Source organism: Theropithecus gelada, chromosome 8 (assembly GCF_003255815.1).
Source record: "Theropithecus gelada isolate Dixy chromosome 8, Tgel_1.0, whole genome shotgun sequence".
NCBI lineage: Eukaryota > Metazoa > Chordata > Mammalia > Primates > Cercopithecidae > Theropithecus > Theropithecus gelada.
In genome coordinates, this window is record NC_037676.1 from 70,263,333 (window position 1) to 70,289,490 (window position 26,158).

Here is a 26,158-nt window from a genome sequence, read left to right on the forward strand (position 1 = left end):
AAAATATGTTGAAAGAGATCATTTTGTATGTTGAAATCATAACATATGAAAATGCATTCTGAGAATGAAGCCCATGGTGAGCTTTGCTTTACTTTTCAACTAGCAACAGCACAAATGGGTAGACACGGATAAGGGAGATTGCTGTCATCTTCCTATTTCATCTTAATGAGTTTCTTCCTTTTGATTCTTGATAGCAAATTGGTGACATTTTTAGCTTTATTAAACTTTAATTGGTGGATAATATTTATCATATGCATTTACCAAAAATACGAGATAATATGGAGCAATTTTGTTAAAGAGAAAATAAAGAGTACTCTGAGAAAAGCCCATGACTAGAGTGAAATCTAGGAATATTTTTTGTGGAGCCATTGTTAGAGGAATGCTGGTGAATGGAGCACATGCTCACACACGTGCAAGCTGAAAGGTCCTCGGAGGGGCATCTACAAGAGCCTCACTTCCTCTGAACGCAACTTAGCCTGTCTTTGACTCATCTGTGTTGTGTCTGCATCTCCCTACCCTTCAGAGATTATTGGGACCAGTTAAATGCAGCCTTGACTGTGATTTTCATGGGTGGGAGGCGTGTCCTCTGTAGGGTACCGGCATTCCAAGTTGTTGGGTGAGAGTATGTTGTATAGAAACAACCACTGTTTGACATTGAGTTGAAAGTCAAAGTGAAACAAGTAAATCCGATATTCCTATTAAGACTCATTTATTTCTTAGTCGGCTTTTTTTTTTTTTTTTTTTTTTTTTAGTCTTTGAAAGAATAAACATAAAGAAATGTTCATCAGAAGATGATCTCTGGACCAACTACATCAGAATCACCTAGAGGTCGTGCTCAAAATGCAGATTTCTGGATCCTAAATTAATCTGCTGAGTCAGACCTCTGGGGATAGGAATCTGCATTTGGAAGAAACTCTCCAAGTCTTAAACACAAGAAAAAATTTAAAACTCACTAGCATAAAAAGCTATTTTCCACAGCTCGATTTCAAATATATGTGTGTCAAGATGAATATTATCTGATTCTGATGAAATTTTGGACAAGTGGGAATGAATGCAGAGATAAAACAATGTATAGAATCCTTCATGTATTTTTGTGACTAGGCTACTGATGCTTCCTTGATTGATATAAGAAGGATTAAATGTGCCAATTAACAGAGTCTGAAAGGGCACTATAGATACTGGTTGTTAAAGGGTGATTTTGAAATTACCTATTTATTCCTAGCTTTAGGAAGGAAGATTTAAACCTCTTATAAAAAGTGTCAAACAGTTTTCATGATTTTGCGTTCTCAGCAAACATCTAAAATCTGCCTTCACTGTTGTATAAAATGAGGACCTTGGGAAAAAGAAATACTTGGTCAGAAATGCTAACAAGTTCCAGATTTCCTTTCATACACAGTTAAACAAAAAGTTCCATATTGTCATGGAGAATAAGAAGATAAAAAATCAGATAAAGACATGGTTTACTTTCTTAGTTTGTATGTTCCCTTCTAACTCATATTTTGATTCATTATTACTGCTTCCTCACTTTAATTTATCCATTTCAGAATGTGACTGAGTTCAGTTTATGAAGAAAAGGTTTATAAATGTAGAGGTGAAGTTTAAGCTTTGCTTGCACGAGAGGTTACCTGTTTACTATGTGGTCAATATGAAATGTAAACTATGTAAACTAGGCAAATAAACCACCATGTTATTTTAAGAGTAAATGGAATGATATAAAGAACACTTTTGCAATGAGTATGTGGAAAATATTCAAGAAAAACAAAACTAAAGCAAAAAATTAAACATAATAATACTAATAACCTGAGCACTTAAAGTTAGAAAATTCTAATTTTTTCACCAATTATCATTAATTTTAGATAAGAGTTCAAAAATTATATCACTTGTTCCCAATAGACAAATTGGAGTGACATCCAATACATATTCATTTTATTTATTTCAGCTGATGTTGAAATAAATTGAAGAATTTAAATAAAATGAAATAAATTGAAGAATTGAGGCTGTTCCTTCTGCTCTGACATGGTAGTTACAGAATCTGAAACATGAACTGGTTGAATCAGGAATAAATGTGGTTCTGAAGTTCATGCTAGGAGTGAGATCTTGTGGCTCATTTGGTTTATTTTAAATAGTCTTGTTCCTATTTTGATATAAGTTATAACATGCTTATAGCTAAAAACTACAAAAATTAGAAAGTGTACAAAGGTCAATTTCCTATTACCTAACGTGAACTACCCATTGCATTTTGGGAAATGCCACCTGCTGTTTTCTCAATATTATCACACACTGATATTATCCATTTGTATATCTGTATATATTCGTATGCATCTGCATATATGTATGTATGTAGCAAATATGCTACTTAATAATTTTTTTCAACAGACAACATTTTATAGACATCTGTCATATACACATGTACGTGTATATATAGTTTTCATCACATTCCATTTATGATTGCACTTTTGCTATAGTAGTCTATAATTTGAATATATCATAATTGTTTAATGACTCTTTTATTGATGGTCATTTAGATTGTTTCCAATTTTTCCACTTTGGTAATAAATACAATGAATCCCCTTGTTTGAATATTTTTCGTAGAACAAAGTCCTAGAAGTAGTATTGCTGGGTCAAGAAAATGCCCATTTATTTTTATTTTTATCTTTTGAGAAAGGATCTTACTCTGTCACCCAGGCTGGAGTACAGTGGTGAGTGTGATCATGGCTCCCTGCAGCCTCAAACTCCTGGGCTCAAGTGATCCTCCCACCTCAGCCTCTTAAGTAACTAGGACTACAGGTGTGTGCCACCACACCTAGCAAACTTTAACAATCTTTGTAAAGACAAGGTCTTGCTCTGTTGCCGAGGCTGACCTCAAACTCCTGGCCTTAAGGGATCCTGCCTGGGACTCCCAAAGCACTAGGATTATAGATGTGAACCACCATACTGGCTGGAAATACCCATTTAAAATTTTGAGATATATTGTCAAGTTGCCCTCTGAAATATTGTACCATTTTATACTCTTCTTAGCCATGTCCTGAGGGTGATAATAGATGGTGTCTTGAGGACATAAACCAAATTTGCTAGATGGAAATTCTTTTCTCCTTTTTCTCCCCTAAACTTTCTTTTTCAAGGCTCAATATAATGAAATTATTCTACTCATATTTTTCTTTGTGAAAAAAATAGTCTATTTAGCCATTGGTCAAAACTTAATGACCACTGAGAAGAGTCCAAATCTTTGAATTACTAAAGAGCTTATTTGCCTACCATAGAGGTATGGAGAGCCTGGACCTGAACCCAGAAATTTAAATTCTGGCTTCTTAAAAGGCTGCGGGTGGGCGATAGAGGGGAAAGGAAATTCTTTCATTCCTTCTTGAAGTGTCTTCCTGGGAAACAGTGGCAGGGACGTCTGTCTGTCTATCTATCTATCTATCTATCTATCTATCTATCTATCTATCATCTATTTTATCAATCAGTCCCTCAACCTACCTACCTATCTTCTATCTATTTATCTATCTCTAATTTCAAAGAGGATCACTTCAGAATCTCTGGCCCTTTTGTTGTTTTATTAGAAATGCTATTTTCCATTAAATTTTGGTCTTCTTGTGCTTTGCAAGTCTTAGAAGTTTAGGAAATATCTGACTCTAAATGCTTACTTTACAACTTTGGATAAATTTAATTTACACATACTTGATGATTTCTGGCCCTATCCCAACATTGTAAAGGAAGTGTAATTCCCAGATAGGAGCAGCAATGCACAAGGGTTTCTGTGTTACAACAAAACAATTATACTCAACAAATTGATTTGTACACTTTGGTTTGTTGTAAAAAAATTAGTTTAATTCTGCTCAACACCCAGTCATTTTATTAACCTAATGTTAACTTCATAATGTCTTCTTGTTTCATGCAGGCATTCTTACACCGAATGAACCAGTGTGCAGCATCAAAAGTTGACAAAAATGTGACAGAAGAAACAGTGAAGGTGAGGAGGTACAATTGGCCCTCAACCTGAGCATGAGTTTCCTACATATAAATTTTGCTGGTGCCATGGTACTTCACGGTACTTCACAGCCCTTCAGTTGATCGACAGTTCCACTACAAGTTGCTGTGCCTGTCAGTTGTATTGGTAATAATTTTAAAAAGAGAAACAGGGCTTAGGAAAAGAGATGGGAGATTAAGAGGAGGACAGAAAAGTCATAGAGGTGTTTTTTTTTTTTTTTTTTTTACCAAGGCCTTGGGAACATTTGAACAGAGGAAGAAAAATAAATTGGAGGTGGCCAGGTGTGGTGGCTTACGCCTGTAATTCCAGCACTTCGGGAGGCCAAGGTGGGAGGATCACACGAGGTCAGGAGTTCAAAACCAGCCTGACCAACATGGAGAAACCCTGTCTCTACTAAAAATACAAAATTAGCCAGCCGTGGTGGCGCATGCCTGTCATCCTAGCTACTCTGGAGGTTGAGGCAGGAGAATCGCTTGAACCCAGGAGGCGGAGGTGGTGATGAGATGAGATTGTGCCATTGCATTCCAGCCTGGGCAACAAGAGTGAGACTCTGTCTCTAAATAAATAAATAAATAAATAAATAGGAGGCTAAGATCCTCAATGTCTTTGAGAAGGAGGGAACTGAGCCATATAAGAGGATTGTTAGAGGTGGCTCAGGAAGGCAGGGTGTGGGCAAACATGACTTCCAGTCTCTGTGATCACTAAAGAACAAAAGATTTCAATGGTTCACTCCACATAATATCCTTAATTCAGAAACAGATGTATAATCGTTTCTTTTAAACTGCAAGGAAGGAAAATTGTGAACAGTTTTGAAAAAAAAAAGATGGTGAACGAAAATTAATTATACTATAATGATTATTCATTTAAATTTTTATGTACTATTCCTGATATTTATGATGCTAACTTACTGTTTTATTTTGCTGGAAATACAGGACATTCTAAGGATTTTTAAAGGTTCTTCTGACTCTATTTCCCCATGAGTAAAAGGCCTAACTTTTAACTTTTCCTCCCAGGAGAATATTTTAGTTAGCTTGCTTTTGATTGTAAGCTGAAGAAACCTCTTACTCAAATTGAATTGAAGACACTTTGGCTTACATATCAGGGACTCCAGACAGAGAAGAAGGTTTAGCACCTGTGACCCAGAGAGGCCAGCAAGGTCGCTATATCCTCTCCAGCTAATCACTGCCACCCAGGTTATCAGCTTTGTGCTCAAGCTGGCTCTTCCTGTGGCTGCAGAATGACTCTGCAAGCTGTCCCAGGTTTTACTTCTACATGTGGCACCTTCCAGAGGGTAAAGAGGACTGTCCATTCTGGTGTGCCCTTCTTAGTAGCGTAGATGCCTTTCCCAGAAAAGCCTGCTGGCAACTCTGCTGGTTTCCCTGCAGCCCAGCCTTGAGAAGGGAGTGGGATACCTGGCTTGGATTGGGCAACCGAGGCCTTGCCTTGAGAGCCAGCCATGGGCTCATGGTTCCCAGAGTTGTGTCAGCGGCGTGGAGGGGACGTCCAGACAAAATTGAGGCTCTGCTGGCAAGGTGGGAAGAAGGCATGGATGTGCAGTTTTCGGGTTGGAGACAGAACACTATGCTATCATAGACTTAAAAAAATTGCTTCACTACTGAGCTTACTTACACATTTGTGTATTTACAGATGTTGTTCTCAAACATTGAAGACATCCTTGCAGTACATAAAGAATTCTTAAAAGTCGTGGAAGAATGCTTACACCCCGAACCTAATGCTCAACAAGAAGTGGGAACCTGCTTTCTTCACTTTGTAGGATAAATTTCTGTTTATTTTTAAAGTTCTTTTCCCCTAGATTTTAAGATTTAGCTCTTGGCATAGTGGTATTGTGCATTCAGTATTAGAAGTAAAATCTGACACCAAAAGTTTGGGGTCTTTTAAGGCCAATGAAATCTTCCACTTAGAGCCAGAAAAGGGGAGAGTGCCTCACATCATCCATTTTACTGAAGAATAAACAGCCTTTTCTTTTCCCCGGCAAGTTAGTTCTTCGCATCCTCTGTAGCTTTGAATTCTAATGAATATTCAGGCTGTTCATAATGAATGAATTTTTATGTTTCTCTCAAACATAGAGCATTTTTCTTTTGAGGCAGAAAATCCTCACTCCTATAATGGCATGATGAGCCTTTTATTAGTCAGAATGTTCCCTTGTTAATCAACTTGTGACAAACCTGGAGTTGAATAAACCCAGTAGCAGGAATTTTCCCCAAGGATGGTTTCTCAGAAGATTGTACTGAGCAGTGCAGACGCAATAACCAGCCGGCATTCAGTTGTTTCAAATGATACATCCTGTGCCTATATGATCATTTTTATTTCTTTATATATAATCCCTGAAATTATTTATGCAATTAATTTGCAAAATAAAAAGACACCTGTGTAGTGAAAATTGTTTTCAAAACTAAAGGGCATTCACACCAAAAAAAAAAAAAAGAGAGAGTGCTGATATTTATACTATTGCGTTGATGCTAATTTTGAGAATACCAGTATAAATCCATGTATTTATCAAAATGCTAGACAATTAATGTTTTGTTTAAAAATGTGTAAGAGTATTTAGTCATAGAAATCAAATTTTGTGTGTTTTTAATTTTCCATCTAGTCTTTTAGAAAGGTTTTGATAGTAGTTTCAAAATCTGTCTTTATGTAGTGAGCAAGCTCTATCTTCTTTTTATAATCAAAAAATATGTCATAACAATAATTATATTAAAAGGAGAGGCTCATGGGGTATAGGAAGATCAAGCTGTGTTTTTCTTGGGCACAGCTGGAAGCCACGGGTGTTTGTGTCCACTCACTTAAGCCTGCTTTCTTTCACGAAAGAATCAAAAGAATCAGAATCTTCTGCCAGCTGGAGTAGTTGCTATCTCAGTCCGGGGCTGTGCCTGGGAATCTTGCACCCCTGACATCCATTTCCTTAGTAACACTTTATGAATCTGTCATCCCTGAATTTAGCTAAACTATTTCTGAAGTTTATTTTATTTTTCTGGCTCGTATCATTTCTTGAGATAAGTGATTCAATACGTTTTCTGCTGGTTAGAGAAAGTAGCACTTAATGTCTCTAAATGCGTGCCTTTAAAATTTCAGTGGGCACGCTTTTGTTCTAATATTTGATCAATACATTTTTTGTGTCTTCCTTTTATTGGTACTCTTTTGATGATAAGGCACTTTGAGAAAATCTTACAAATAGAAGGGAGCTTAGAGATCATGATGGTACAAATCCTCTTGTTTTAAAAGAATATCTCCTATTTATCTATGAAGGCTGTTTATTTTGTTCCTACTTTAGTGACAGCTCTGTTAGAAAATCTCCATGATGATCCAAAATCTGCCCATCACTGCCCTTGCAACATCCACCTAAAGGTCCTAGTTTTATATTTGGAGCTACATAGGACTGTCAGTCCTTTACAACATAACGCTGTTTGAAAGTGTTCATGATTTCCTGACTTTTCTATACCTACAAATATGACTCTCTGAAACAACCTCTCAGACGTGGTGTCTTCAGGGTCTGTCATTCTCTTAGTTGCTTGTTGCTAGATATTCTTCAGGTTGTTACTCTCTTAAGCACAACTGTCTAGACTGGTGTATATGAACCACAGGGTCCTGTGTTTCTCTATTTCTATATGATCTGGCACTTGCTTTTGCCTTCACCTAAATGACTTTCTTCCCTCTCCCTGCCTAGGAATCATGGATTTATATACCTGGACCTTGCTCAGATTGATTGACCTTTCTTCTGCACACAGTCCTTATTCAGTTTTCATAAATAACAGCAAGAATATGTATGTAATTTCTTCCTCTTTTTAAGCTGTAACTGAATCCTCATGACAAAGCTCAGCCCTCTCTTTTCTGTGCTTTGCCACCCTTTGGTTCATTTGTCCACTTGAATTCCTCACGATAGAGTACAACTGATATATGTTTATCTCCGTTTTTAGGCTATTCTTCATGGGCCAGGGAAAATAAATAAAATTTATATATAGCTGTATACACGCAGTATAGCTCTTAAAACGTAGTAAGCACTCTGAAGCTTCTTTATGCATATGACATAGGTTAAAATTGCAGAATGCTGAATCAAATGACTAATTTCTTTTTACATGAATTCACAGAAAGACAAGTTTCGTATCTATGATGAATATTGTAGTAACCATGAGAAGGCACAAAAATTACTTCTTGAACTCAACAAAATAAGAACAATCCGGACATTTCTTTTGGTAAGTGTATATTTATGTGTTACTGTATGTTGATATGTGTTGTTAGGTCCAGTGAGAACTGAGGAATAGCATCAATATGGTGTAAAAATCTGTGGGATACCTCTGTTAGCATCCCCAGGTGAGGAAGCAAGAGTCCTTTGATAAAAATAAAAGTGAAAGCTGGGATCAGCTTGTGTTTGGGGAAGTACCACTAATGCCCCCTCGTGGTTGATGATGAATTATCTATGAGACCCCACAGGTTCCTAGTGAGAGAGGCTTCTGCCAGAGTTCATCACTGCTTTATAGCCCCAGTTCCGTAGGGCGTCCTTTACTTCTGCTGAGAGAGCTGTAAGTAGGGCAGTAACAGGAAGGAAGCAAATCGTGGATATGGTAGAAAATAAGTGTAAAATTTAACCTTTCTCCTACATACATTTCTTATTTTGTTTTCATAAAAACAACAAAAATATGTGTTTAATTTCTTTAGCTTAGCACAAATAAATGCGTATTTTGACTGTCATGGGCAAACTAATCGCTAGTGAAGAGCAGAGTATAATTGTGCGATTCAGTGATATTGAGCAGAGTGTGGAGTTGTACAGCCATCCCCCAAATTCAGTTTTAGATCATTGTTGTCACCTCGGAAAGACCTCCATGTCCCTTTCCAGCCTATCTCTGTTCCCACCATTAGCACCAGGCACACACTGATTTGTTTTCATCCCTATAGATTGCTTTTTCTGGAGATTTTATATAAGTGGAATCATACAATGCAATCTTTTGTGCCTGACTTCTTTCACTTAGTAAAATGTTTTCAAAGTTCATTCTTGCTATAGAATGTATCCATTTTCATTCATTTTAATTACAAAATACTGTTCTATTGTATGGATATGCTGTATTTTGTTTATCTGTTTGCCAGTTAATGAAAATTGGGTCTGGATCCAGTTTGGGCTCCTATAAATAATGCTGTTATGAGCATTTATGTTCAGGTATTTGAATGGACACAATGTTTTTATTCTTTTGGGTGACATTAAAAGTGGAATTGATGTCTGTGTTGTATGATAAGCTCATGTTTAACTAATTAAGAAACTGCCAAACTATTTGTCATTGTGACTGTGCCATATTTACTGGCAATGCATGAGGATTCCAGTTGCTCTATATCTTTGCCAACACTTGGCATTTTCAGTTTTTCTGATTATAGCCGTGCTAGTGGGTGTGTAGTGCTATCTCATGGTGGTTTAAATTTGTATTTTGCCAGTGACTAATTACATTAAGCATGCTTTCGTGTGCTTATTAACTCTTCATATCTTGTTTAGTGAAATGTTTATTCAAATCTTTTACCCATTTAAAAATTGGGATGTTTATTTTATATTGTGCTATAAATGTTTGTTATTTCAGAGCTAAGTCCTATGTCAGATATATAATATGCAAATATTTCCTCCCAGTGTTGTCTGTTCGCTTTTAAAATATCATCTTTTTAAAATCAGGAGTTTTAAATTTTGATGAAGTCTAATTTATTACATTTTTTTTTTCTGTTACGACCATGCTTTTGTTGTCATATGTGAGAAATCTGTATTCAGGTCTTGTACTTACTTTTTTTCCCTTCGTTTTTCCCCTTTTGATGCTATTGTGATTGAAATTATCTTAATGTCATTTTAAAGTTGTTCATTGCTAATATATAGAAATTTAATTGACTTTTGTTTATTGATCTTGTGTCCTGTGATTTAAATTTATGTATTTGTTAAGTAGTTCTTTTGTAGCTTGTTTAGGGTATTTTGCATATAGGATCAATTATCTGATACTAAAGATGATTTTACTCCTTCCTTTCCATTGTGGATGAATTATTTTTTTTTCTTGCCTTATTGCACTGGCTGGAACCTTCAGTATAGTGTTGAATAAAAGTGGTAAGAGCAGGTACCCCTGCCATATTTCTAATCTCAGTAGGAAAACATTTAGTCCTTCTGCATTAAGTATGATGTTTGCTATTGATTTTTTTGGTAGATGTTCTTTCTTATGTTGGATAACTTTTATTATATTTCTAGTTCATATTATATGATGTGAATAATAATATTCATATATATTGACAATGCTATGAATTATATGCATTGACAATGCTATGAATTACTATTCATATTATTCATATTGTTTAATGATCCAATTATTGACAATGAGATATTGAAATCTCCATGTATAATTAAATTATCTATTTTACCCTTTAACTCTGTCCATTTTTGTTTGCTGTAGTTTGGGACTCTGTTAGATATGCACACATTCATAATTGTTATATTCATATTTCTATTTATCATCATGTGGTCTTCTTTGTCCCTGTGGTATTTCTTCTGTTAAAGTCTATTTTTCCTAATAATAATATAGCTGTGATAGCTCTCTTACTATCTTTATATGTTATATCGTTTTCTGTTATTTTACTTACAAGCCATTTAGGATCTTTAAAATGTCTCTGGCAGATGGCATATTGTTGGGTCTGCTTTTTATCCAGTCTGACAGTCTCTGGGGTCCTCAGTTTGTTTGTTTTTAATGTAATTATCAATATGATGGTATTTACATGTGCCATTTTATTATTTTTTCCTAGGTGTCTTTTTTGTTTGTTTCTTTGTTCCTCTTTTACCACCTACTTTTGTGTCAATCAAGCATTTTTTGTGTACCATTTTGATTCCTCTCAATTTTTAAACTGTATTATTAGGAGTTTTTTTGGTGATTGCTCTAGGAACTACAATATGCATCTTAACATATCAAATCCATGTTAGGTTAATACTGACCTAATTCCAGTTAAATATAGGGGAAATTTGGCTATAATATTCCCTGAGTAGAAATGGAAAATGTTCCATTTCATCTCTCCTCTATTGTGCTATTATTGCCATATATATTATATATGTTATAAACTTCACAACACAGTGTTACAATTATTGCTTTCTATATTTTTCTGCAGTCTTTTATATTTATATAAATACTTACCATCTCTGGTGCTCTTATTTCTTCCTGTGTATTTGACTCTGATATTAGACTTTTCAGCCCTTAGTACTTCTTGTAAGTCATTTCTACTAGCAATGACTTTGCTCAGTCTTTTTTTTTTTTTTTTTTTTTTGTTTAAATCTGCGAATGTCTTTATTTTGCCCTCATTTCTGAAGGATAATTTTACTTGGACATAGAACTTTTGGACTGATAGATTTTTTACTCAGTCAGCGCTTTGAATATGTCATTCTGCTACCTTATGGCTTCCATTGTTTCTGATGATAAGGCATCTGCTATAATTGTATGGTTGTTATACTTTATATGATGGGACATTTTTCTCTTTTTTGCTGCTCTCTAGATTTTCTCTTTGTGTTTTTCTTTCAGTAGTTCAATGATGTATTTAGATGTGGGGATGGTTGTACATTTCTTATTTATAGTTGAGCTTTTTGAATCTATAGATTAATTTTTCATCAAATCTGGGAAGTTTTTAGCCATTATATTAGAAATATTTATCTGACCCTTTGTTTTCTTCTTTACTGACTCCAATTTACACACATGTTGGTAAGCTTAATGTTTCCTCTTGGTTCCTGATGCACTTTTCATTTTTCTACGATCTCCTGGGCTCAAGCGATCCTCTTACCTCAGCCTCCCAAAGTGCTGAGATTATAGGCGTGAGCCACTGTACCTGGTCAGGAAACATATTCTTTATGTATGTGTAAGGAGCTAGCTCTCCTAAGCCAGTCTAAAGTGGTAGCCAACCTGTGGGATTATGAATTGAGTTCACAATCTATACAGTACTAATACACAAGGCAATAAAAGTGGGCTAGACAACCCTGAGTGATTTTAGGGCACTTCAGTCCAGAGGTAGGTGAGGGGACGGCTGCTGTAATTTACGGGGATGCTAACATACTGGAACGGAAACATCACTGGAAATATAACGAGATGTAGATAGTTGTGTTTCATAGGATTCCTCTGGGGGAAAATACCAAATATAGTTTGAAAGAATATTTTGGTAACCCGATTGCAGTAGGAAGCGAAACCCCCAAAGAGGATGCTTGTGTAAGAGCATGTGTTTGCTGCTATGTCATCTGTGGGGTCTGGGTGAAGTTACATTCATAGTGCTGATTTTGCTGACTTGGACCACAAATTGAAGCTGATATTCAGTTGCTCAGAACAGCAGAAAATTTTTCTGCTACTGTCGGTCTTCCTTTTGCATCCTTTCCTGATCAACACTCAGCCTCTCCTCTCAATGAACCTGAAACAGTATTTTGAAAATTGTAGTATGAAAGTTGCTAACTTAGCTTGATATTTGAGGGGCTCTCTTCTCCCTCTGTTAGATATTTATTAAATAATTTGTCTGTTGTAGGCACTGCAGAAAGAAGGTTTGGGCAAGTTTCAAGTCTGTTTCATTGCACGTTGCTTATGAAGGTGGAGGTTTTATTTTTCAGAGTCAGTTTTCTCTTGACCACCACTTTATCATCAAAGAAAGCTGCTTCAGTATCACTCCACTCTGATTCCTGATTTTGAGATTTCTTCTTTCACCTTGCCTCTGCGGATATCCTGTCTGACCTCCTTCTCTGACACTGGCTGCCCAGCGTCTTTGGTGCAGTGTGATAGCAAAAAATGACTCAGAGATAATTTGCTTAAAACCTGCCCTATTTATGGAGAGGAAAACTAGAATTCTGAAATTAGCCCAAGTTGTATCACTTGTCAGTTGCAGAGCCTGAGTTAGAACCTAACTGTCTTGATACTTGCCCTTCTACAACATAATATACCTTTCTTTATAAGCAAAATCAATCTATCTATTTATGTGTCAGTCATCTGTTTATCCACCACTTATCCATCCATTCATCCATCCATTCATTCACCTCTCTCTCTCTTTCTCCACCTCTTTTTCCTCAGACTTCATACTCAGGGAAATATAAGTACATTAATTTTTAAGATACAGATTCACAACAGTTTTGTAACTAGTATTTCTCTTTGTCTCTCTGTGAGTGTTTGTGACTGAATATGCTTTTCTTAGAGAAAGAAAGTATATAAAGACATATACTTTCACTAGTTTTCAGCATTTTATGGTAGAAAAATGTTTTGCTGCCTGAGATTTTAAAAATGTAATTAATTATGATTATTTTCACCCCAGAACTGCATGCTGCTTGGAGGACGGAAGAACACAGATGTTCCCTTGGAAGGATATTTAGTAACACCAATACAAAGAATATGCAAGTACCCTCTCATTTTGAAGGTATTTTATGTGCTACCTCGTTGTAGCCATTTCCTTGTACCTACATATTTTGCTGATGATCTTTTTAAAAATTATTTTGGCCGGGCGCGGTGGCTCAAGCCTGTAATCCCAGCACTTTGGGAGGCCCAGACAGGCGGATCACGAGGTCAGGAGATCGAGACCATCCTGGCTAACACGGTGAAACCCCGTCTCTACTAAAAAATACAAAAAACATACGTGTGCATGTGTCTTTATAGCAGCATAATTTATAATTCTTTGGGTATATCCCCAGTAATGGGATGGCTGGGTCATATGGTACATCTAGTTCTAGATCCTTGAGGAATCGCCATACTGTTTTCCATAATGGTTGAACTAGTTTACAATCCCACCAACAGTGTAAAAGTGTTCCTATTTCTCCACATCCTCTCCAGCACCTGTTGTTTCCTGACTTTTGAATGATCGCCATTCTAACTGGTGTGAGATGGTATCTCATTGTGGTTTTGATTTGCATTTCTCTGATGGCCACGTATGTTTATTGCAGCACTATTCACAATAGCAAAGACTTGGAATCAACCCAAATGTCCATCAGTGACAGATTGGATTAAGAAAATGTGGCACATATACACCATGGAATACTATGCAGCCATAAAAAAGGATGAGTTTGCATCCTTTGTAGGGACATGGATGCAGCTGGAAACCATCATTCTTAGCAAACTATCACAAGAACAGAAAACCAAACACCGCATGTTCTCACTCATAGGTGGGAACTGAACAATGAGATCACTTGGACTCAGGAAGGGGAACATCACACACCGGGGCCTATCATGGGGAGTGGGGAGCGGGGAGGGATTGCATTGGGATTTATACCTGATGTAAATGACGAGGTGATGGGTGCAGCACACCAACATGGCACAAGTATACATATGTAACAAACCTGCACGTTATGCACATGTACCCTACAACTTAAAGTATGATAATAATAAATAAATTAAAAAAAAAAAAAATACAAAAAACTAGCCGGGCGAGGTGGCGGGTGCCTGTAGTCCCAGCTACTTGAGAGACTGAGGCAGGAGAATGGCGTGAACCCGGGAGGCAGAGCTTGCAGTGAGCTGAGATCCGGCCACTGCGCTCCAGCCTGGGCGACAGAGCGAGACTCCGTCTCAAAAAAAAAAAAAAAAAATTATTTTAAAGAGTCTGATATTCTAAAGGAAGGGCAGACCATACGTATTGGAAAAAAGTGGTCATTTTGTCACAAATTTATATATAGTGTAGGAAACAGATTTTCAGTGGAAAAGCCACTGAAAGAGCTTTTGGTGCTCTTTGTATAAAACATACTTAACTTTTATTTAGAGGAAATGCATTAGCTTCAAGATAGATCCCATTAAGTTCATTATGACTAGTTTATATAGCATTTTGCAGGGCCTTTTATTTTAAATAAATCCACTGCTGGTATATTTTTGATTTCCTTAAACTTTGATGACTTTGTGATGCTAATGAAATTATGGTCAAAATTGTATAATTGCATAGCCAGAATTTAAAATTATTATTAAAGGGAATAGTGTGGGTCGCATGAGGCAATAAATGATAGAATGTGAAATAAGATTGCTAAGAAAACATTGCCTCTAGAAGATGTAAAACACCCCACTAATGGTTGCAGATTTGTTGCCTCATTATAGTAACCACAATTTTTATTATGAAAAATATACTGTAAGGTGCCAACTACTTACTGCCCATACTGCAACGGACCTATGAATAGGTCAAGACAGCAATTTTTGAAACTACATTTTTTGGAACCATAACATCAGGATAGGCAGCCTGGGATAGTGGTTAAGCACATGAACTCTGAGTTTAAATCCCAAGTATTGCGCTTACTGGACATGTAATCGAACCTCTTAATGCCTTGGTTTTTCATTTATGAAATAGAGATGATGATGATGATGATGATAATGATGATGATGAAATTATAGCATAGACCTGTAGGAATGTGTGTACGTATGTATGCATGTGTATTCTGAATACATATATATGCATATGTATAGGATTATGTAATAATAATGATTAATTTAACTATTTTATAAAATCAATTAACATAGTATGTACGTTATAAGTATTAGCCATTTTTATTCATATCTATTTGATTCTGATTTATTTTAATATAAATTACTACTTATTTTTCAAAAATTTATATTAAATTTATTTTAATATAAATTACTACTTGGCATCTAAACTTCAAAAAATACTCAGAAATACTAGAGACATATTAACTGATGTTTTTATTGATTTGCTTTTTAAGAAATAAATGTTGAATTTGAACTAAAAATGTAGTTTAATACAACTCTTGTCAATTCCATAAATTGGGTATCTGTGTAAATTTTATTTGAAAATGTTTGTTCCTTATTAAAGAAATAGAAGTCTAGCGTTGCTTGCTTAAGCCATAAAAAGCCTCAGAGAGGCTGACACAGGAGTCCCCAGCTCTGCAGAGGGAGTATTGTTGCAAATGTGTCTCCTTTCTTTCTGAGAATCCCTACAGACCTCTGACTTGACTCAGTTTGCCTGTGTACTCATAACTGCAGTTATTCCTGACCCTGATTTTGGAATCCCAAGGGATTTGTTTAAGAAGGGATAGGGAGATTAAAAGGTTACATCCTGACAAAGTGGTTATTCTAAATTACTCATTTCTGATTAGGGATGAACTCAGGTATTTGAACTGACCTCTCAGAAGAAAGCATCGTGGATGCATCCTTTCTTAGCCAGAAGGTCGGTTCAGAGCCCCTTCAAGCAGTGGAAGGTTGACCTCCTTTCCCTTTTCTGGTAGATTATCTCCACAAAGAAACATGAAAAACTGTTAACTCATGTAATAGATACGTTGGCGTTGATATTTGTCTCTATTGTACCATCAGCTGAAAAATTCTGCTGGGATTTTCTTTGCTTTAGGATGTTTCATTTACTTGGAAAAAAATATTCTATGGATTAGGCTGTAGTGTTAGGAAAAGATACATTGATGTTATTTGCGGAGCTTGAAATTATTGAGTTGGTCAATCAACATTGGGTTCTTAGCAAGTAATGGCTAACAGATTGTGAGTGATGGTTTCCTCTCATTATTTCACATTATGCAAATTCATATTCAACTCCTTCGATGATTTGACCCCAACTTATGGCCTGTAGACTGACTTGACCACTTGACATAATTTACAGGTGCCTCTACTCTTTAGAGTTTTTGAAGAAGCCTGCATATCTCATTTAGGGATTTGTGATCCAGCACAACTTTTAAACCTTGTCTTGGGAGTGATATAATATATATTCCTCTGGTGTTAGCTCTGCAGAACAAGGTGTGAACATAACGAATTTAGGGTCCAAGTTTATGGCAGAGTTTTCAACAATAACAGAACTCAAAAGAATATAACAACTGCATATTTTCACACTGTTTGTTGAGAATTTAGAAAATTCTTTTCAAGACTTGCCTCAGGATTTCTGTAATTGTGTTAGTTACGTGATGATGGCAACTGTAGTAAGGAAACACATGACTAATTAAAAAGCAATGTGGTCCCAACTGTCTAGACAGTGGGTGAAGATGTTTAATTTTGTGCTTTTAAACAACTGACAATGGCTTTCAATATGTTTAAGAGATTAAAGATTATTCTAGTTTTGATGAGTGGGAAAAATAGAAATAAAAAGACCCTCCCAATCCCCTAAATACCAAAAACAAAAAAGGAAACTATTGAGGGGTATGTGGTAGTTCATTCATCACATAGAATAAGCCTGAGAAATTGGGAAAAACAGCATAAATTGCTCCTTTAATGATGGAGTATTGTAGAATTTATAAATTATCTTGTTGTAGTAGAAGACATTATTTTAAAATTTTACTTTATGACATATTTTATAGTTTCTCAAAAATATTAGAAAATAAGATGTTTAAATTATTTTTGAAGTTATGACATACTTAAAGATTTGTTATTCTGTTAAAGACTCTAGAAAAATGAAATTAACATATAAAGATGTGCTTCTGTTAGAACAAAAGTCAAATTATTAAAAACATAAAAATTTGTGTTCCCGGTAAGATATTTGACCATTCAAAAGGAGGAACCTAACTTAATTTTTAAAAACAAAGTAAGTTTGAGGAAAAATTAAAGTGACTGCAAAAATATGCATTTGGGTTACACTTACTCATTGATTCAAACTTTTGTTTTTGATCTTAATCTTAGAGGAATTTGTGATGTCACTTATGGAAGTGGCTCTCACGGTCTTTGCAATTTTCATTTCCTGGTCAGGATGAACCTGCTGTACCAGAAAGCTGAAGATCAAAGGGCAATTTGTTTTTTTGTGTATAAACAGGAGTTGCTGAAGCGGACTCCACGGAAACACAGTGACTATGCAGCAGTGATGGAAGCCCTCCAAGCCATGAAAGCTGTCTGTTCCAACATAAATGAGGCCAAGAGACAGATGGAGAAGTTAGAAGTTTTAGAGGAATGGCAGTCTCACATTGAAGGCTGGGAGGTACATTCACTTTGCTCGACAATTGAGCTTAAGATAGTTTAATGTTGCAGGCCTTGTGCAGAATTACTGGCGTTGGATGGAACCATAAATGGTCATTTTCTTAGATATTTCTTGAGGACTACAGTCAATTCTGAAAAGTGCTCACTTTCATCATTATTTTAAAGTATCTTTAAGGTGGTGGTTAATTGACTTAACCTTGACAGAAGAAGTTTGTGATGGAGCCAGTAGATACTATGGGGGCTATAAGCTTTAATATTTTAGCATTTATGCATCGTGATTATTCTGTTCCTCTCTTAACTTTGGCCATAAGTACATAGCCTGAATCCTGGGAGAGTGAAGAAGGGACGGAAAGTTCAGTAGGTGTGCTGTGATATTACTTTCAGTCTCTAAATTACGTGTTCACTTAACCTCTTTGTTTTGATTTCTTCATTTATAAACTGAAGGAATTGGCTAGGATCTTATTTTTAAGGTTTATTCAAGAAGAAAAATGTTATGACTTCCTGAGTCATTAAGGAAATTTTTTTATGCCAAAAAGAAGAGTATAGTTCAAAATCTGTAAAATATTTTCAGCTAATGGTAACTTTGATTCCCAGTTATTTCATGGGATTGGAGTCCTATGTTACTTTACTACTATGCAAAGAATGAACTCAAATTCTGTCATTACGTTGCCTTAATTTAAATGAGTATAAGCTTTGGACTAGGTCAAATTTTTTCTTGTTATAAAGTAAGCAATTAAGATAACTTTTAAGTGTAGGAAAGATTGAAAATGCTACCAGCCAAATACTGTTATCACATAAAACTAAGTGGATTGCTTTATCTTTAAGGCTTTAGATGAATTTATTTCTTACCTTTGATATGTTAGTTTTCATTTGGACCTAAAATTATGTCCACCCAGATATGCAAAGAAACCTCAAATATTGACCTTAAGGAATTCTCCCGTTTGTCCCTTCTCTCCTATGAATCTTTTAAAATGCTAACTGGGGTTGACCTAGCTGCTTCTTTGTCTAACTCTTTCCATTTCAAGTGTCCAGAGTGCCCTCACATTCAGCATGAATGCTGCCTCTTTCAGGCGGCTAAAATGGTTGTGTGTTTTACAGTTAATTCATGATGATTATTTCTTTCCTGGGGAGCTGTTGTCCTGCTGTGATGAGAAAAATGGACTCCAGTTTGCTTTTGGAGTTCTGTTGTCACTCAAACACTGGAAGAAAAGTGTAACTTGCTTTAAATTGCAGAATTTGTCAATGAAATGTGCCAGGCCTTTTACCAAAACAAAAACTTCAGAGACTTTTTTCGGCACTCTAAGGAAATGGAATCTGTCATAATTTTGTTTCATCCTGGTGTATATCCTAAAAATTGAGTGTACTGTAGAAATGAGAGATTCCTTAAAAGTTATTGATACTGTTTACACAGTATACACCAGTTACTCAAAGGAAGAATGAATGTAGGTGGAACTATATCATATGTAGCCCACAACTGAGGGTGCCTGACTTCACCAGCTTTCGTGGTTTTACGACATTCTGAGAGCAAGAGAAAATGGGACACTGAGACAGGGAAAACTGGATGGAGTTAAGGAATTCTGTTGTGTATTCAGAGAAATTAGAGAAGAATGTTGCCACTTGTTAGGTATAAGAACTTGGGTAAGTTAAATAGTCCTTGTTTTTAAATTCTACAGTCAGTTCCAGGAGGCACAGGGGAGATAATATGAAAGTTGGGTTCCAAGAAAGTGATTCCAAGAAGAAGTGGCAACATAAATTCTACTTGAGTAGGATTTGACAATGATTGCGAAAGACGGCCATACAGAGATTGGGAGTTTTGGGACTTTGAGGGAGTGCAGCTTGGAGCAGGGCCCAGTCAGTGGGTTTGGCAATTTGTGATAAGAACTCCATTGCCTGTCCCAGTCCACCACCCCATCGAGGGGGGCAACTTGATTTTCAGGCCTAGTCCCTTCTGGGGAGTTTAGGAGAAATTGCTAGTCTCATAGGACTCTCTGTAAGGACACAGAGTCACACAGGCTGAATTCAGGCCCTGGGAGGAAGCTGTAATGAGTTAAGAGCTGTCTTTGACTTGCTAGTGGAGATCCTTGCTCAGCCTGTGGAAGCCTTGTGTATCTGTGGAGAGGCTACCTTAGGGTTAGGACGCGGGGAAGTTCAGATGTAGGGTGGCATGACAGTTACAGAATGCAGAGTTCCCCGACGAGTTTTTGAGGTTAGGAGTCTTGGGCTCATGCTAGGAAACAGCTCCTTCTCCGACTCCTTCCACAGGCTCCTGCAGACCACGTTCAGGGCCTCCTTAGGGAGGACACTGTTCCTTCAGTAACTAAAATTCTATTTGATGGAATCCAAGTCTGATATACCATGAATTTGCATTATTTCTATTATAGGTGTGTTATTCTGTCATTTAATTATCTGGGGACTTACTTCACTGTTAATCAAATGAAAGCTTTCGTTTTAAACAATAACATCTCTTAGGCACAATGTTCCTATCTAGTATTTTGTGTTACTAAATTATTTACATTCCCGAATGTTGAATTTAGGTAAACAAGCAATTGAAATTTATTGTTTGCAAAACATATGACAGTGAGAAAAGCATGGCTTTTGAGCAGAGTTGGTTTTTAGTCTGGACTCTAACCCTTTGTTTGGGGGTGATATATAATTCCTCTCCTATATGGAGTGTGGATTATTGCAGAAGTCAAATGAAATAAGTAAAAGTGCTTTCAATACTGTAAAATGCTATGCAAATATGAGGTAGTATTTTAAAGCTTTAAAAAATTTCCCTCATTTGTCTAATATATGCACCTATCTACTGAAGGTATTATAGTACTTAGGGTTATATGGTTGTAAGCAACAGAAACTAAAAGAAAAATTAATTTAAAAGATTGGGTAGCTTGCAGAGTCAACACAAAAGCTACAGCGTCAGACCTGAGAAGGGTGTCTAGGCGGCTGAAACTCTTTGACAGTCTCATCCATGCCCTAGCTAAAATAAATAGGCTGTAATAATTTTTTCCATCTTTATATGACTACATTCAAGACTGAAGATCAAAATCCAAGATTCAACTAATCTTGCTTGGGTGAATTTGCTAGGGGAAGGGCAGAGGAACTTGACTGCCAGCCCTCCAATTTCTTTTTGGGGAAATAACTGATTCTCCATTGTATGCGTTATAATCACATACAGTGCGTTATAACCATCTCCACAGTTGGCTGAGATGCTATACTCTTCATTGAATAGATTTAAAAACTGAAGACTATTTAACTTACCCGAGTTCTTATAACTAACAGGTGACAACATTTAGATCTGAAAATAGGCAGCTTGACTCTAAAGCTTATATTCCTTACCATGTGCTATTATATCCACTCAGATACAAATTTGGCAAATGCTTTGGATTAAGTTTGTTTTCCTGCTTGTCTTTTAAAAGTAAGTTGATTATCAAAATTAGATTTTTGTCAGCGTTTATGTAGTAACTGCCACCACAGAAAATCTATAGTGTATGTTTTATTTGTTCATTTTTGAAGTTATGCCTTTTGTTAGTATAATTTATTATATCTCAGTCATATAAGTTATGCAACATTCAGAACATTCTGCAAGATAGTCTACTAAAGGTAATTGTGGGCGATGATTAATATGCCCTGGAAGGGAAGTTTATTAGCTGTTTAATCAGAGTCACTGATTCATTTCATAGAACAGGACCATTCTCTGTCTGTGTGTTGGTTGACTGATTATGTTGTAATGATAACTGTAGCCTTTGGAGCTATACTGAAGTATTTTGACAAGGGAGCATCAATAAACATTATGTTGTCAGTAATTCAGCTTTAAGTCCTTGAAATGCCTGTTTGGAATTGATCTCTCAAATCTGGAAAACAGTATTATGATAAAAGATAAGAGAAGGAATTATTAATATATGAAGGTGTTGGGATAAATGAGATTCAAGATAAATATTGTGTTTTAGAAAGTAAAGAGACACAGAAAGAAATTGGACATTTCTTTATTACCTTTTTACATGGAAAAATACAGTGTTACAGGACCATTTAAAAATTACTTCTTGTTGGTTTTGGAATCTGTTTGCTGCTTCCATTTGATTGAGTTTGTGCCTGACAGTGTATTGACTTCAGGTCATGTTTCTTGTTATTTCATGGATGTGAGTCTTCCAGAGCTTAGTGCTGGTACTTGTTTCTTTTTGTCCTCTGTACGAGGTGATTTGGCAGATACAAATTCATCTTCTACCTTGAGATAGAATTGATTTATATATAGTCTTTGTTATTTGAGGATAAGTGGTTCTGGAAAAAGACGACTGAAAATGAATCCAGTTTAAAAGAGGCACAAAATTTCAATGAAGTGTAAGGGGGGAAGGTTTGATGGGACTTTATCTTAGTAAAATGAAAATTTATATTATTTGTTTTTTTTTTTTTTTTTTTTGAGACGGAGTCTCGCGCTGTGTCACCCAGGCTGGAGTGCAGTGGCGCGATCTCGGCTCACTGCAAGCTCCGCCTCCCAGGTTCAGGCCATTCTCCTGCCTCAGCCTCCGAGTAGCTGGGACTACAGGCGCCCGCCACCACGCCCGGCTAGTTTTTTGTATTTTTAGTAGAGACGGGGTTTCACCATGTTAGCCAGGATGGTCTCGATCTCCTGACCTCGTGATCCGCCCGCCTCGGCCTCCCAAAGTGCTGGGATTACAGGCTTGAGCCACCGCGCCCGGCCTATTATTTGTTTTATATGTCACAGAAATCAGGTTATAATTTTAGTTAATAGTTTTAACCTCAAAAAGAGCAAATCAAATGCTGAGTCTTTTTTGGGGTGTGTCAAACATTTTATAATAAGACAATATAATATTCTTTATGTTTGTTTTCACAGTATTTTTTTAAAGATTTATCTTTGTAAGAATGTTCAAATGCTTCATCAATTTTTTTAAGAGACTCCTTTGATATCAGAACTGTTCTCTTATGAAGCACATTCTAGTTGTCAGTCTTGTCAATTTTCTTTTCTTCCACTGTGAATGGATCTAGCTCTGTTAGATCTTTGTCTGCTGATGCATTGTATACGAGTAGGGACATTTCAAGGCCTCCTGTCATCTTTCATCTTTTCCAAGATTGTAGTTTCTCTCCGCAGTCAGTTCATACATATCTGTGGTTAAACAGTTCTTAATGATTTTTGCCTGCCATTATCCTAGAGATAATGCACAAATTTAAGTCATGGGAAATCAAAGGCACAGTGGGCATGCTTTAGAGTTTCAAAGATAAATGCAGGATAAAGGAAAATGCTGTGAGCTGCTGTGTTAGGATGATATTTTTAGACAAATCTGCACATTTTGACATAGAATCCTTTAGTACATTAACAATTCTCAGGGAATTATTTAATTACTCAAGGATATTTCATGCCATGATGGTAGATTACTGTGGTAGAAGATGGTCAAAGGTGATATTGCACTAATTCTTGAAGCCTGCTTTAAGTGTTAAAGGTACATCATCTCAGTGACAGAAACATCTCAGTCAGATTCAGTAAAACACAATCTGACTGAAGTTATATGTATATTGTGAGATACACTTTGCGGCATAACCATGAATTCTAGAAGCTATCAATGGTTGTGCTTGTCCTTATTTACTAAAAATGTGATTAGTAATTGACTAAACTGATGATTTGGGTTGCTTATATAAAGAAATGTTGACCTTAAAGAGGTCAGTCAATCTTACTCTGTTTTTTGATCAGGAATGAGGAACTGATGGGGACTTTTAGTAATGCCTTAGATAGAATAGGTCTGTATATTAGCAGGGGGCTTGAGAGTTTCTTGTATCAATATGGACGGGTGATTCAAAAAGTCAAACTAACGTACAGGATGGAGGAAAAAGACCTAGAGGTTTGATTGATTGTAGCATCACTTTGAATCAGTTGTAAGATAACAATGTCATTATAGTTAGTTCAATTTTATATAAAATACTCCTTACATTTATTAAGAAAGATAATTATCAACAAGTCAGGAAATGCTTTGTTAAGAATGCACCTATTAATATCTGCATATGTTAATTTGAGGTACTCGGGAGATTTGTTTAATGTGAAAATTAAGATGATATCTGCAGTAACCCTTTCATAATGTAACAGCTTATCATCCAGGGTTGGCCTATAAGGGTCATCATAAGAAATGGTCTAAGGGAGAGCTATTCTGTACACTTTGTGAAATTGCTGTAAATTAAAACCACTTTGCTTAAGGAACACATGATAAAGTACATGAAATTTTGTAACTTTTTTTTTTTGCCAAATCTTCACTTGTATATCCACTTTCAGGATGAAAAGAAATAATAAAGGAACAGCCGGGTGTGGTGGCTTATGCCTGTAATCCCAGCACTTTGGGAGGCCAAGGCGGGCAGATCACCTGAGGTCGGGAGTTCGAGACCCGCCTGACCAACATGGAGAAACCCTGTCTCTACTAAAAATACAGCATTAACCAGGCATGGTGGTATGCCTGTAATCCTGGCTACTTGGGAGGCTGAGGCAGGAGAATTGCTTGAACCCAGAAGGCGGAGGTTGCAGTGAGCTGAGATTGCACCATTGCACTCCAGCCTGGGCAACAAGAGCGAAACTCTGTCTCAAAAAAAAAAAAAAAGAAATAATAAAGGAAAATGTCTAAAATTTGCAATATAAAGATAATCAAATTAATATTTAAAAACTCTCTTAATTAATTCCCCATTTTGAAAGTTTGATTTGTCATTGTAGGAGTTAGTTGTTATTTTAATTTAAATTTTTATAATTAACCAGAGAAACTATTATCAGTGATTATTGTGGAAATATGAAATTTAAAATTAATGTTCTAAATTTTAAATAGGAAACATTAAAAATAGAAACATTGAGTTACACAAAAATTAGAAATTTACTCCAGATTTAAAGAATCTTGATATAGTTGAAACTTAAAGTCTCTTGCAGAGCACATATATAGATCTTTATGGAAAATGGCCTTTTTCTTTTTTTTTTGGTCCAACTCAGTGCATTGGTTATGATAGATTAGGTTGTAGAAACAAATAGACTATAATATTTATAATGGCTCGAAATAGACATTTCTGTGCATCTCCCACCACAGTCCGACGCTCATGTCCAACTCAGGGGGCAGCTTTCCTCTGTTGATGATTCAGGGGGCCAGGCTCCTTCCATCTTGTGGCTCCTCTTCACTTCTAGTGTTAATTCTAGCTTGTGTTAAGAATTGCTTTTGTCACTAGTCGTGTAATCTTGATGGGCATGCTATAAACACTTATTTAGTTAGCTAGTGTGCCTTTGCCAACTTCTAATAAATAGGGTGAAAGGCTCTGTGGAAAGTTGCTCCCTTTAAATATTTTTTTCTCTTTTTATTTCTTTTCTCCATCCTAGGGGTGGATATATAAATTGAGACCTGCTAAACATGTAGACAATTTCATGTACTTTGTGCCTATGGAGCCCCTTTTTCCCACATCCAGGGGAAAAAGAGAAAAAAAGACAGATAAATTCTAATTGTTAACATTATGAATTAATTTGAAGTCATCTCCTTTCAACATGACATAGGTGACATGTAGTCTATATGCTTGTGTATGTACACAACCTGGAAGGAGACACAGAAGGAGACTGATCGGGGGAAACGAAGGGGTTAGGGGCTCTCCAATCAGTATATAACTCTCTCTACTGTTTGTTTGCGCTTTAGCTTGTGCATAGATTGCTTCTTAAAATAAAAATAACTATAATTGTAAGTAGAAAAATAATTATATGCAGAAGTGTCAACCAAGTAAGCAGACATTAATTGCATTTCTCCTGACTTAGGGGTCCAACATCACTGACACCTGCACTGAAATGCTAATGTGTGGAGTCTTACTGAAAATTTCTTCTGGAAATATTCAAGAACGGGTGTTTTTTCTTTTTGACAACCTTTTGGTGTACTGCAAAAGAAAACACAGGTAAGATCCTAAGCAGGTCACACTTCAGAAGTGGTCACAGTTTCTACCTTTCCCTCTGGGGGTCATCCAGCTCAGTTTCTACCTTTCTCTCTGTGCTTCCCAGACCCATCATCCATCAGTGCCTTTCTTCACATTTGTTCAGTCTGCTCTCTGATTGTTCGCTTCACCTTCTTGTAAAATCTAACTGAAATGTCACTGTCATCTGATGATGCTGGGTCCTCAGAGCCCTCTTGAGGAGAGGTGCAGTTTGTTCCTATCCCACATATCTCACGCCCTGGAGGAGTGGCTGGTGTGTCTTCCTTGCTTCCTAATCCTGTTTCCCAATCATTTCCCCCTCTTCCTTCAATAATCTCAGCACATGTGAAGTTCATGCCATGAGTCTTTCCTCTCCACTACCTTTCCC

General features: G+C 36.3%; 1 protein-coding gene across 2 annotated transcripts in view; it reads left to right on the forward strand.

Annotated features, from left to right (window-relative positions):
- PREX2 (phosphatidylinositol-3,4,5-trisphosphate dependent Rac exchange factor 2) overlaps positions 1-26,158 on the forward strand; it is a 290,803-nt gene that overhangs the window by 56,970 nt on the left and 207,675 nt on the right. For both annotated transcript variants that reach the window (XM_025394082.1, XM_025394083.1), the window contains exons 2-7: positions 3,899-3,970; positions 5,636-5,758; positions 8,095-8,199; positions 13,280-13,381; positions 17,693-17,854; positions 25,622-25,755. In XM_025394082.1, coding sequence (XP_025249867.1) covers positions 3,899-3,970; positions 5,636-5,758; positions 8,095-8,199; positions 13,280-13,381; positions 17,693-17,854; positions 25,622-25,755 — 698 coding nt within the window. The remainder of the gene's footprint in view (positions 1-3,898; positions 3,971-5,635; positions 5,759-8,094; positions 8,200-13,279; positions 13,382-17,692; positions 17,855-25,621; positions 25,756-26,158) is intronic.